This window comes from Drosophila melanogaster, chromosome 3R, assembly GCF_000001215.4.
Source record: "Drosophila melanogaster chromosome 3R".
Lineage (NCBI taxonomy): Eukaryota > Metazoa > Arthropoda > Insecta > Diptera > Drosophilidae > Drosophila > Drosophila melanogaster.
In genome coordinates, this window is record NT_033777.3 from 23,249,214 (window position 1) to 23,260,602 (window position 11,389).

At 44.0% G+C, this 11,389-nt stretch overlaps 4 protein-coding genes across 11 annotated transcripts; 2 read left to right on the plus strand and 2 right to left on the minus strand.

Annotated features, from left to right (window-relative positions):
- Positions 1 to 229: 229 nt before the first annotated feature.
- On the minus strand, positions 230 to 2,264 carry Rad60. Of its 6 annotated transcripts, none has more exons than NM_001170227.1 (7): positions 1,954 to 2,264; positions 1,393 to 1,889; positions 1,214 to 1,327; positions 1,044 to 1,150; positions 810 to 988; positions 528 to 750; positions 230 to 469 (listed from the first exon to the last, which is right to left on the minus strand). In NM_001170227.1, the coding sequence occupies exons 1-7, from the start codon at positions 2,009 to 2,011 to the stop codon at positions 379 to 381; spliced, it is 1,269 nt and encodes a 422-aa protein (NP_001163698.1). In that variant the 5' UTR covers positions 2,012 to 2,264; the 3' UTR covers positions 230 to 378. The 6 variants fall into 6 exon arrangements, with proteins under 6 accessions (NP_001163698.1, NP_651134.1, NP_001262869.1 ...); NM_142877.1 differs by having other exon boundaries at positions 1,387 to 1,889; NM_001275940.1 differs by having other exon boundaries at positions 1,214 to 1,324; positions 1,954 to 2,087.
- Positions 2,265 to 2,349: 85 nt separating this feature from the next.
- On the plus strand, positions 2,350 to 5,858 carry EloA (Elongin A). Of its 2 annotated transcripts, none has more exons than NM_170061.3 (8): positions 2,350 to 2,744; positions 3,036 to 3,623; positions 3,679 to 4,056; positions 4,112 to 4,329; positions 4,388 to 4,482; positions 4,540 to 4,739; positions 4,805 to 5,096; positions 5,156 to 5,858. In NM_170061.3, the coding sequence occupies exons 1-8, from the start codon at positions 2,664 to 2,666 to the stop codon at positions 5,233 to 5,235; spliced, it is 1,932 nt and encodes a 643-aa protein (NP_732846.1). In that variant the 5' UTR covers positions 2,350 to 2,663; the 3' UTR covers positions 5,236 to 5,858. The 2 variants fall into 2 exon arrangements, with proteins under 2 accessions (NP_732846.1, NP_651135.1); NM_142878.4 differs by having other exon boundaries at positions 2,350 to 2,572.
- wda (will decrease acetylation) lies at positions 5,857 to 8,874 on the minus strand. Its single transcript, NM_142879.3, has 5 exons — positions 8,628 to 8,874; positions 7,273 to 8,567; positions 6,895 to 7,195; positions 6,488 to 6,834; positions 5,857 to 6,410 (listed from the first exon to the last, which is right to left on the minus strand). The coding sequence occupies exons 1-5, from the start codon at positions 8,784 to 8,786 to the stop codon at positions 6,281 to 6,283; spliced, it is 2,232 nt and encodes a 743-aa protein (NP_651136.1). The 5' UTR covers positions 8,787 to 8,874; the 3' UTR covers positions 5,857 to 6,280.
- A 277-nt stretch (positions 8,875 to 9,151) lies between these two features.
- On the plus strand, positions 9,152 to 11,389 carry Pex11c (Peroxin 11c). 2 transcript variants are annotated; one of them, NM_142880.3, is made up of 4 exons: positions 9,152 to 9,333; positions 10,464 to 10,828; positions 10,889 to 10,948; positions 11,008 to 11,389. In NM_142880.3, exons 1-4 carry the CDS (start codon positions 9,265 to 9,267, stop codon positions 11,213 to 11,215), a joined length of 702 nt encoding a protein of 233 aa, NP_651137.3. In that variant the 5' UTR covers positions 9,152 to 9,264; the 3' UTR covers positions 11,216 to 11,389. The 2 variants fall into 2 exon arrangements, with proteins under 2 accessions (NP_651137.3, NP_001247263.1); NM_001260334.1 differs by lacking the exon at positions 9,152 to 9,333 and adding an exon at positions 9,667 to 9,768.

Below are 11,389 nucleotides of genomic sequence, written 5' to 3' on the forward strand. Positions count from 1 at the left end.
TGAGTGCGCTATATGCTAGATAAACAAAATATTAGGGGTGTATAATGAATGCTTGAGGGTTTTTTGGAAGTTGCCCGCTGCTCCACTTGGTGACAAATTGCTGAAATCTAGTCGAAGTGCGAATACGCTTTTGTTGTTTTTGTACGCAATGTAATGGAATTTTGTGACTGCAATGTAGAAAAACAAATAATATATTCCTTAAATCATCCCAAATGAAACAAATAAAAGTACAAAGAAAATTAGAAATATTCAATCATACATAGAAACATTTGATAATAAAATAAATCTTGCACAGCAATTAACTAATCGTAAACAAAACATTAATATAATTTCTTTTAAAAATATTTTTCGGCTAGAATAGATAAATTTGCTCAAAATTTAAGCCTTTATTTTAAGATCTATAACTTCGTTGCCCTCCATATCCTGGTTATTGGGCGTATCATTTGGATCCAACAAGTCACCGTCAAAACTGAAATCACCTCAAATTCAGTGGATTGTCTCTACTTTTTCCAGCTTTTAGTACTTACAACAATTTAATGGTTCGGGGATCACAGTTCAACTCCTCAGCACACTTAATAAATATGATTTTGAAATTATCAGTTTTCTTCATGGGTATCACCAAAGGATGCTTCCATTTATCCGCCTGTACTTTAACTTGAAACTTCTTAGGTTTCCGGCAAAGAGCTTCTGGATTGTAGTCAATTTTAGCAGCCACGTTGTTATTATTGTGACTCTTTGTTGGATGGCCAGCTGTTAAATAGTTGAGAAATTTTCAAATAATAATATATATCTGAATAGAGGACACCTACTGAGCGTATGAAATGATTTGAGACCAATGCTGTGCGGCGTATCCTCAGGTCCAACGAAGTTATAGTACATATCCACCGTTATATCATTCTCATCTATCCCATTGCGTGATGCTAACTCCTTGAACAGATGCTTAAACTTTTGGTGCTGCCGCAATTTATAAATCTGGATCTCGCCAAGCCTGCATAAAAATATTTATATTAATCACGAAAAAGGATAAATATATTAAAACTTACCACGACAAAGCTACTTCTATTGTGGGATTATCGTTATCAAAAATATTTTCTTCCTCTACGACAGGAGGAGCCTCCTTTTCACCCTCGTCTTCAGAGTCTAGATTAACCTGTGAAGAAATAAGTATAATATTAGCCTTATTGAATAGTACAACTTCTTTCTAGGGACTTACAAATCCCTCCACTCGGGGAGCGACCGCAGATACCAGATCAATACTGTCCACCACTTTGGAACGGGCTGCAACTTCGGCCAACGTCCACCGTCTGCTAATGTGCTCATTGTTCTGCTACAAATATGAAGAGATTAGAAAATACCCAAGATCTCTATTCGAAATTTCAAACATACACCTACAATGCTTGGCAATGAGACCTCCATCGAAGCAGAGTTGCTGGTTGTGGTTGTTAGAGATGTTCTCTTTTTTTGGCCGCGCTTCTTTGGTTTCGTCTGTGTGGGCACCTCCACAGTCGGTGAAACAGGTGGTGGCGCCATTTCTGACCTATTTAACGATGACCGTGTGCGTCTGGCCACAGGACCAACGTCATTTTCTTTGGCGTGCTTCTCCACATCCGATTGCTGGCCATTTTTCTTTTCCATCTCCAATATCAACAGGGATACCGGTGATAGGGAGCGCTCTGTTCTCATATCCTCTTCTGGCTCCACAGCCTTATGTTCTGCCTGTTTTGGTGGCGAAGCATCATCCTGACTTTTGGGTGGATTTTTCCGCGTCGCTGCAGGGTTCTTTCGTTTGCCAGTTTTAGTTGATTTCTTGGGGAGGTCTTCAATGAAATCGTAGTCCACCTCCTTGGAGAAGGAATCATTGCCAAGATTGTAAGGATTCTTGGGCAAAGCTGATAAAGACGACAAAAGCGAAGGTATGTGGAAAAACTTGGATTTCTGCAGTTTAAAGCTAACCTATTTCGGGAATCCGCTTGCGAGCAGCACTGAATATATCGCAGTCGTCGTCGGACATCGTGGGCACTCAGTAACAGTCAGTAATAAACCAATAACGGCGCCAAACAATAAACACAAACACAAAACCAAATAGACGCCACAGTGGTTGCAAGGAAAATCGATATCCGATAACTACTGTGACCAGGGTAGCCACACGACACGAGACCACGATCAAAGTATTTGCTGGTAGTCAAATGTAATTTACAATTCGATTTTATTTAATGTGTGTATCGATGATTTGGACATGTTAATTATTTGTATTATCACGATTGAATTCACTAAATGTTTGTACAAGCCTACTGTGACGTAGAGCAACTCTGGCCGACAGCTGTTTGGCCAGTGTTGACAAGCGCCACGCCGTCAAAAGCAAATCTCATTTAGTTTCCAACGCTGCTGGCCTGGCAAAAGCAAAAATCGAATGTATTATAATAAAGGCCCGTAATGCTATTGAAAATAACTTAGAGCCTCGCGACCAGAGGCTTTTCCGCGTGTGTGTGTGCACTTGTGCGTGTGCGTGTGTTTGCCCTTGGGTGCGTGTGTGTTTACCTGGATTCCCTAAAAAAAAATCAGTAAACTGAAAGTGAGAAAAAGAAAACGGGAAGAGACGACAAAGTCTGCCTGCGTGCCATTTTTTTCATTTCATTTTGCGTGGAATACTTTGAGACGACGCGATGGCCTCCACCAGCAATCTGCTGGACGTGGTGCGCCACTACCAGCGCAGCATTGAGAAGCACGGCGAGGACGAACAACGGGTGAGCTATTACCCTCATTGGCACCGCCATCGCATCCCTTTTGATCCACTGCTTACTGCCTTCCTATCATTCAAGTCCCCCATTTTCCTAACCATTTAATCACCCCTATGTACCTGACCTGGCTGGCTTTCCCTTACTTAACCTTGTGAAATTCGCAAACATATGTACCTCCGCCAAGGTCACTTTTCTCGACTTTAAGTCGCTCTTCTTTTCCGCTGACCTTTCACTCACACGGTCTTTTGCTAATCTTTCTTAATCACCTCTTTCGCTACCTGCTCTCCCGTCGAGCAGCTGCTGCACTGCATCACCAAGCTGTTCAACCTGCCGATCAAATTCGAGCACCTGCAGGAAACGGGAATTGGCAAGACGGTGAATGCCCTGCGCAAGATCAGCGGGGAAGTTGGCGTGGCGGCCAAGACGCTGGTAACCAAGTGGAAGGCAATGGTGGCGAAGGAGGACCCTTCGATCGCATCTACGCCTACAGCCATACATAACGAAGAGGACTCGGGCAAGACCAAGTCCAGCGACGAGGATCCCGACCAGGAGAACAAGGGCGGCAACTCATCCAGCGGCGAGGACTTGAACACCAGCAAGCACAAGTCAAAGCATGCCAAGAGCACCAAGCATGAGCGTAGCAGCAGCAGCCGATCTCACTCCAAGAGTAGGTCTGACTCGGATAAGAAGCACAAGAGCTCTCGCCACGATAAATCCAAGGATAGAGATAAAGATCGGGAGGGTCAGAAGGAAGCTAAGGAGCACAAAGAAAAGAAGTCAAATGGCGAGCACAAGTCAAAGGATTCCAGCAAATCCAGCAGCAGTCACAAGAGCAGCAAATCCGAGAGCCACAAGAGCGAACACACCAAAAGCAAGCACGAAAAGGTATGCTTTCCTCTTGATCAAAAGTGGTTATTGTTCTTATGCATTTTTTTTTCAGGACAAAACTTCTCACAGTGAATTAAAGGAAGTCAAAGACAAGTCGAGCAAACACAAATCATCGTCCTCCAAGTCATCAAAGCGCTCCCATAGTCCCCCACGCCACGAGGAGGAGTCCCAAAAAGCAAAGATACCAAAAGTTAAATCGAAATCTGAGGAAGATTCCGCTGATGGTTTTGACTCCAGCATGGGCGCAAATTTTGACGATGTTCTTGGTCTGCTAAACATACCCATAAGTAGCAAGAAGAGCAGCAGCAACAGCAAGAGCAAGTTTGTCGCCAAGCCAACTGCAGCCCCTTCCTCGTCAGCTCTATCAGCACCTACGACTGCTGGGTCATCTAAAGAGGCACTCTCAACTAGCAGTCGACCGACCTCCAAAGTAATTAGTAGAAATTCATTTTTATAAGTTGTGGTAACATATGTTTATTCTTTAGAAACCCGAACTGTTGGCATCCACAGCTAAGCTGGAGCCCTTGGATCCAAACATTGCACTAGAACTTCCCACCATATCCAATAACTACAAGCCCATGCCATTAAATCAGACAGTTATGGACGTCGTCTTTAACCAGGGTGGCTCACACAAGGCGCAAGCATCACGATACTTTAATGAGTCAGAAGCTCTAGCGCAGGGCATCTCTTCCAAAACTATGCGGTGAGCTAGGATATTATAATGTGATGCACAAAGTATATCAACTTTTTATACTTTGTAGCACCAAGATCTATTCGGGTGTGAGAACTGGTCAAATCCTGCAGGTCCCTTCCCTTTTTGATCTCTGCACCCGCGTGCTGCAAAAGAATATTGATGGTAAGATCTTACTAATGGTCATATCGAATGTAAATAACCATCTTAATTGTTTTTCAGCATTGGAGTATACGGGTGGCGTTCCGTTTGAGGTCCTACGTCCCGTTTTGGAGCGAGCTACCCCCCAGCAGCTGCTTAACTTTGAGGAGTACAATCCTTATTTAATGGATGACAGTGATGTCCTATGGCAACAGCATGTCCAACGTCACTGTCGCAGTCAGCGGCGTGAAGAGATGGAAACGTGGCGCGAAATGTTTTTGGTAGGGACGCAAAGACCCTAAATTAATGCAAACTAAACTAAGCTGACACAAAAATTTCGTTCTAGCGCTGCCAAGAGGAAAAGGATCGCAAACTTAGCATTCTGGCCGAGAGCATCAAGGCATCGCAAAAGATAAGCGAGGCGCCTGTGCGCAAGACGCAATTGGCCTTTGTGGACTCAATGGTGAAGCCGCCGCGTAGTGTGCAGCGCAAGCAAGAGCAATATGGCACCAAGGGCAAGCTAATTGCCACTCCAGCCGCCCGAGTGGCCGCCTTGTCCAGCGTGACTCCAAATGCAGCCAAGGTGGGCGATGCCCGACTACGTGTGCTGGCCGCTGCCAGGGACACGGCCCAAGTGGGTAAGTATTGTAATGATTGTGGTTAAGAATTAAATTTACCTATAATTTTTATTGAAAAGGGGCTGGACCAGCGCGATCGAAGAAGGCACCTCTAATGGCGAAGACCTTGCAGTTTATGCGCGGACGTCTCAAACGATAGATGCGCTTACTCATTATAGCTACAATCTTATACTCAACTTCTTCAGCGACAACTTAAGCAGCAGCAGTAGCAGCAACCTCGATCTATTAGGCATTCACGGTGGGATTACCTTCCAACTTTATTGGCAAAGACTTTCAGGTCTGAATAAAGTGACATTGTGATACTAGACCTTCTACTTCCCAGTGCGCTGTGGAATCAGACTGCTGCTGTCGGCATGCGTAGCATATGCATGCTATTTATTATTTATTCATGTTCTGCCCTCTTTTATTACGCTGTATAAGTCACTATATTTAAGCCAACCGGATAAAGATAAAGCTTTTGTTGCATCCCGCTGGGTCGTAGACAAGCTCATTTACATAAGTTATGATATTTGATTATAGTTGTTCAATTCATTGATTGCATGTAACTTACGATCAGAAGGCTGATCACTCCAACATTATTTAAAAATTAAGTTCAATGTTCTTTGTTCAAAAGGGCTGTGCGTATGTCCAAAATCATAGAGGTTCCAAGCTGTATATAAATGTATTTACACAATCCTAAACCTATATGAAACTACCTAAATTATTGAAGAACAGTAAAATGTCTCTTAATGCATCGCTAATTAAATTCAACCAAAAAATTCTATATTACCTTTAGATTTATTTAGTTTTGCACATTTTTAGGTATTGGGTAAAATGTTAATATATTAAAAAAAATCACTTCAACAATTGAAATTCGATTCGAATGCTCGTCTTATTTTTAATAGTTACACATTTTTCAACTTTTGTGGAAATTGGCCACTCATTACTTATGCCATGACTTCGTTTTGAAAGACATTCTTTAGCTGTGACCAGTAGACGATGCAGGTAAAGGCATTACACTGTAACCAACTCGTTTTATTCCACAAGAAAGCTACCAGGATTGTTAAATCAAAAGAATTATTTATATAAAGAATTGTTTCACACGATAGTAACAATAATATACAACTTATTACAAAATAAATTATTTTCAAACATAAGTCGTCACTAGAAAGTCTAAATTCGGGCTGAACTTTCAACCGTCTTCTTTAAGTGCCGATGCAGTAGAGCGTCTTGCTGGTCCCGTAAAAAACATCGACCAAGCGCTGGCAGGAACTATTGACAGTAAGCACACGATTCGTTGTAGCTGATGATGAGCTTCCAGCACTACTGTTGTCACTGTGGAGCAACCAAAATAAATCATCATTACCAATATTAACAAATTGCTCCGTTTCCATTCCACAAATATAACTAACCTCATGGGCGATAGTTTCTTGATGTCCCACAATCGCAAGGTACCATCGCTGCACGCTGTGGCCAGGTGCCTATTGTGCGTGCTCCAGGAAAGAGAACTAATGCTCGCCGAGTGATCCTTGAGCTCAGCCAGCTGTGCTCCGGCGGCCAAGTCGAATATACGCACCTTCGTTTCCTCTCCGGCGGCAGCCAACATCTTTCCATCTGGGCTAAACGCCAGCTGGGTCACCGCCTGACGGCAGTCGGCAAAGACACGCATCAATTTTCCGCTGGTTGCACACCACAGGCGAACGGAGTGATCTGCCGATCCTGTGGCTATGTAGTTGCCATTCGGATGGAACGCAACGCACTGTCAGAAAAAAAAAATATATATAACTAAAAGTTCAAAGACATTTTTGGTTAAACCAACCTCAACATCCTGTGTATGCCCGGCATAAATTATGAGCGCATGTTCCTTCTCTAGCGACCAGAGGCGCGCACTCAAATCCTTGGAACCCGTTACCACGTATTGGCCCACTGGACTTTCGTCCAAGCACCAAATTGGGTAGTTGTGACTTCTGTATATGGCGGCGCAATGCAGGTTGTGGGCACGCCAGCACCGCATGGTTGCGTCTTTGGACACACTATACATGAGTGGGTAGTGGGCGGAGAAGCGCACATCGGTGACTCCTTTTGTGTGACCTCGCAGCTGAAATCCGCCGTATTCGTTGCTAATTAGAAAAAAAAAACTTTAGTTGATTAAAAATTGAAAAATAAAACCAATACTAAACCTGGAAGATGAACTTACTAGGAGTTATCAGCATATTTGCAATGTCGCGCCCTGTTGCGTTCCCGTCTCTCCTCCTCAGAGCACTTGACATCCTCATCGCTGCTGTCCTCATCCGTCTCCTCCTCTTGATTCGCGCAATTGTTCAGCTCCCAGGGACACCGCTTTTGCGGATAGCGTCTGTAGAAGCTCTTGCCGCGGCAGTAGCTCTGGTTTAACTGCCACAGCTGTACGGCAGAATTGTCGAACCCGGCTAACATGTGGCACTCACTGGGATCCAGATGGGCGGAGGTGAGGCCCCGAGAACGTTCACTGATTCTGAGAAATCGCGGCAACTCCACCTGAGACTTGAGTATCTGTTCAGTGGCCGATTTAAGGGTGTCCAAGCAGGCGTCTATATTCAGTTGTAATTTACTAAGCTCTGCAGATTCATCCGTTTCTACCTCCTGTTTGATGTCTGTTTCTAGCATAATGTTTGGCTCCTCAGCGGGTCGTTTTCGGTTCGACTTTTCAGTGAGGGATTTGCTTGGTCTTATGTCTCCGCGGGTATTAAGGGTTACTGCTGGTTTGGAAACAACATCGTCCTCTCCATCCTCACCTTCCAGGTCATCCGTCAAGCCAAGCAGGTGATCCTCACTAAAGGCGCGCTGCTCATTCTCCACTATATGGACATGCAACCAGGTGTAGAGTAGGTTCATAATTAAAACGTGGCCCCGTCGTTGGAGATAAGCGCATATCCTATTAACAACTACGGCTGTAGTATGTAGTTCGTATTTCGAAGATCGAAAATGGGCCACTGTGTCATCGGACTCTGCTGCCTCCAGCCGTGTGTAGCCACTCAGGGTTTGCACCAGGCGCATAAAGTAGTCCAGTTCCGTGTCCCCAGTGTCCTGGGCTTCCTTTGCGAAGCGTATGTTAAAAGTGGACTCATTGGCCGTAGTGGAGCATCCGTTGATCTTGGTAGGTGGTGGTGCATCGTACATATCCACGGGGGCCACCAAGTGAGCATATTTGCGCAACAACTCCACAGCGCCACGCGGTTCGCGAGCCTTGAGCAGATCCAGATAGAAGTGGCACAGCATGGGTCCATAAAAGCGCTTCATTTCCAGACGCAGCGGTTCGGCCTGGGCCTCCACGAACTGCGAAAACCGACCAAATTGCTGGTCCACAGTGTGCTGGTTGTTGGTGATAACCTGGACATTTGAAAAGGTGAAGCTATTGCCACCGTGCAAATCCGTATCCAGCATTTTGTTGACAGCAAACTGCTGTTTGTTTTGCAGCAGCAAAAAATCCGACCGCCGAAATCGTTCGTTGCTCTACGGGTTTGAATATTTGAACACTCTGAGGAATTGTATATTTGAAGATTATTCACTTACCACGTAGTTTTTCTGCTTCAGCAGGAGTCCCACGGCGCAGCGTAGCAAATCGTTTTTGGAGGAGGTCTTTTTGCTGCTCGCGCTCGACTTGTTGTTATTGCTGTTGCTGTAGACGGGCGATGCAGCATGTGCGTGGTTGCTGGCGCTGGGCAGGCTCATCGTTGCGTGTTAGCCTCGCTTTGTTCCGTATCCTGATCCCGTCCTGCAGTGCGTCCGATATGCGTTCGATTATAGTGCTGACAGCGGAGATGGGTTGTCCTATCGATGTGCATTCATCGATTTTAAGCGGCTGCAACAGCTGTTCTTTCAAAATTGTTTTCGTCAGTGATGGCTATTTGGCTTCTCTTTTATAACAATATTGATATTGAAATATTTTAATTTTAAATTTATTTTTACATTTTTAACTTATATTTATATTATATTTTATTTATATTAACTAGCTTTTTATTTTTAGCTCTATTATATTCTCTATTCTTAGCTAGTTTATTTGGCTATTGTCACCACTGAAGAAAGTCAGCTGTTTGTGTTGTTGGATTCCCGAGCGCTCTTGACAATTTCTTGTATTTTCGCTGCGGTATCTCAGTTCGAGTTTTTACGTGATATAAAACAGTACCTGGTCTTCAAAAAACGAGCCATTATGGGCACCACGACAAAGTTTGTGAACGAGTTCTGTGATATTATCGATTCCTATGGCGGGCGAGATAAGGTAACATAGAAGAGCCGCACAGCCGAGTAAATTTCCAATTAATTGAAAACACACCTGTTTGTTTACGTTTGAACCGAGTGTTTTTCCCAATTCGTATGCGCAAATTTAAAAAAATGCATCGTGGCATTTTGACTGGTTTCTATTTCCTTTTTGGACTGGTCCATTGAGGGGCTCGCTTGAAATCGAAACTGAACCAACAGGTTTCCATGTTGTTGCTGCATCGATGTTGGCATTGGTCTTTGGGTCTCGAACAAGGAAGCCACAGCAGTTTGGACCTTGCCTTACTTCTTTCTGATTCGCAATGGATTTTGTATTTCGCTTTTCGCTTATCAGTCGCAGTTCGGCGGCGATCGAGTCAAGATAATGCTCAATACTATAGCCGGCAAACCTTTAAGCCGCTACCAGATAAAGCGGATAATTCGTTATGAACGAAAGGTTTGTTTGGACTGCCGCCCATCAGGAGACACGCGATCCACACATTTCCACCATCGCGAGTTTATATACCCCTACAAGGGGTGTATACAGTGCAGACAAAGAGGGAATCTTGTATAGTGTATCTCTATTTTAATAGAAAAATCGAACCTTGAATACGATAAAATATTGTTCAAAGTATTTTAGATTTATTAATTAGAACAAATAATTTGTTATACTTGATAACCATTTGAAAATATAATATAATATATTATGTGGCTGTAAACAGCGAATGGGGTGGTCACGAACTTTGGAAATACTATAGGATATTTACATAAATTAGTCGTATAGCGACATTAGTATTCCTCCGAATTGCATAACTAATTCATTGATGGCAAAGCAAGCAAACTGAACCATTAATGGGTAAACAATGAAACCACCCACAACTCATTCCGGCCAGGACGGACGACCAGGAGCACTCCACTGGCGGCCATCACACGAGATGATTGTGGCATTCGTTGTATTCTTTTTATCGCTGATAGTATTTTATCTGTTTGTGACAACCAAGCAATTCCACAAATTGCAGGGCTGACTGGCGATTGGGGTCAGGTAGAGGCAAAGGTAAACAGCGATGCCAACTCTCGTGATAGAGCAAACACACGGCTTAACGAATTGCGCAGAACAATTATTACATATATGAAATTAAATACCTATTTCAGGTGATGAAGGCATTGTGCTACAGTGCCAAACTGGTGGCTGGCTACCATGCCAAGCGGAATCCGGAACTAGCCAAGCGATACGCCACCGCCAGCTCAAGGATCTCAGGTGCGAGAGCCACACTGCGTCTCATCGACGACATACCCATGATCCAATATGCTTTGGAGTATGGCTTGGGCGAGAATGAGCCCGATCGCGTCATGCAAGTGCTGGGAGTGACGGCCAACATTGTGGATTTGCTCTACTATCCCATCGAGAAGGTGTGCTGGCTGGCCGAGCACAAGATTGTGGATGTCAAGAATGCGGATAACTGGGACAATGTCAACTCCATATTCTGGGTGCTTTCGGTGTACCTGAACCTCATGAGGTACAGAAGAATTATTCGAATCGTCAGCTTTGAATTTTCAAATTAAATTGCATCTTCTAGGACAATGCGGAATTTTTCACTGAATCAGGAAAAGCTGAACCGAACGAATAATATAAACGAGTAAGTGGTCGTCAGCCGAAAACATCCAATAAAAGCTAACAAACCTTCCAAATCCATAGATTGGATGTGAAAACGTTGACCAAGCACCGCCTGGAGATGGTGTCCATCGTTCGGATCTCACTCGACTTTGTGCACGCCGTCAGCACGCTGCCGAAAGGATATTTGTGGGGCGGCAAGCTGTCCACCCTGCAGGTGGGTGCTATTGGCACCTTATCCGCTGGCCTGGGCATCTACCAGATCTTTGCCAAGAGAAGACTGAACAAGTAGTCGGTCCGCCGTTGTATTTGCAATCCGTGTACTCGTATTTGTTGAACAGAATTTTAAGCTAGTCGGTAATCGTTTTTGTACGTTGAGTTTTTTGTACGGCACTCGAAAGTGTGTTTAGCCAGTATGTCCTTTAAAGTAGCACAAAATACACGCTGAATAATTGTAAAAAACATG

What these genes read in the sequence shown, in the direction of transcription:
- Rad60 (NM_142877.1), bottom strand. Translation starts at nt 2,011, where the DNA reads ATGTCCGACGACGACTGCGATATATTCAGTGCTGCTCGCAAGCGGATT. An exon ending in CATTGCCAAGCATTGTAGGT is followed by an intron (nt 1,328 to 1,386) that starts GTATGTTTGAAA and finishes TCATATTTGTAG; the next exon opens with CAGAACAATGAGCACATTAG. An exon ending in CCCCGAACCATTAAATTGTT is followed by an intron (nt 470 to 527) that starts GTAAGTACTAAA and finishes AGGTGATTTCAG; the next exon opens with TTTTGACGGTGACTTGTTGG.
- wda (NM_142879.3), bottom strand. Translation starts at nt 8,786, where the DNA reads ATGAGCCTGCCCAGCGCCAGCAACCACGCACATGCTGCATCGCCCGTC. An exon ending in TGAAGCAGAAAAACTACGTG is followed by an intron (nt 8,568 to 8,627) that starts GTAAGTGAATAA and finishes TCAAACCCGTAG; the next exon opens with AGCAACGAACGATTTCGGCG. An exon ending in AAGAAACTATCGCCCATGAG is followed by an intron (nt 6,411 to 6,487) that starts GTTAGTTATATT and finishes GTTGCTCCACAG; the next exon opens with TGACAACAGTAGTGCTGGAA.
- Pex11c (NM_001260334.1), top strand. Translation starts at nt 9,697, where the DNA reads ATGCTCAATACTATAGCCGGCAAACCTTTAAGCCGCTACCAGATAAAG. An exon ending in GTGTACCTGAACCTCATGAG is followed by an intron (nt 10,829 to 10,888) that starts GTACAGAAGAAT and finishes TGCATCTTCTAG; the next exon opens with GACAATGCGGAATTTTTCAC. An exon ending in CGAACGAATAATATAAACGA is followed by an intron (nt 10,949 to 11,007) that starts GTAAGTGGTCGT and finishes CCAAATCCATAG; the next exon opens with ATTGGATGTGAAAACGTTGA.
- EloA (NM_170061.3), top strand. Translation starts at nt 2,664, where the DNA reads ATGGCCTCCACCAGCAATCTGCTGGACGTGGTGCGCCACTACCAGCGC. An exon ending in GCTGCAAAAGAATATTGATG is followed by an intron (nt 4,483 to 4,539) that starts GTAAGATCTTAC and finishes ATTGTTTTTCAG; the next exon opens with CATTGGAGTATACGGGTGGC. An exon ending in CGTGGCGCGAAATGTTTTTG is followed by an intron (nt 4,740 to 4,804) that starts GTAGGGACGCAA and finishes ATTTCGTTCTAG; the next exon opens with CGCTGCCAAGAGGAAAAGGA.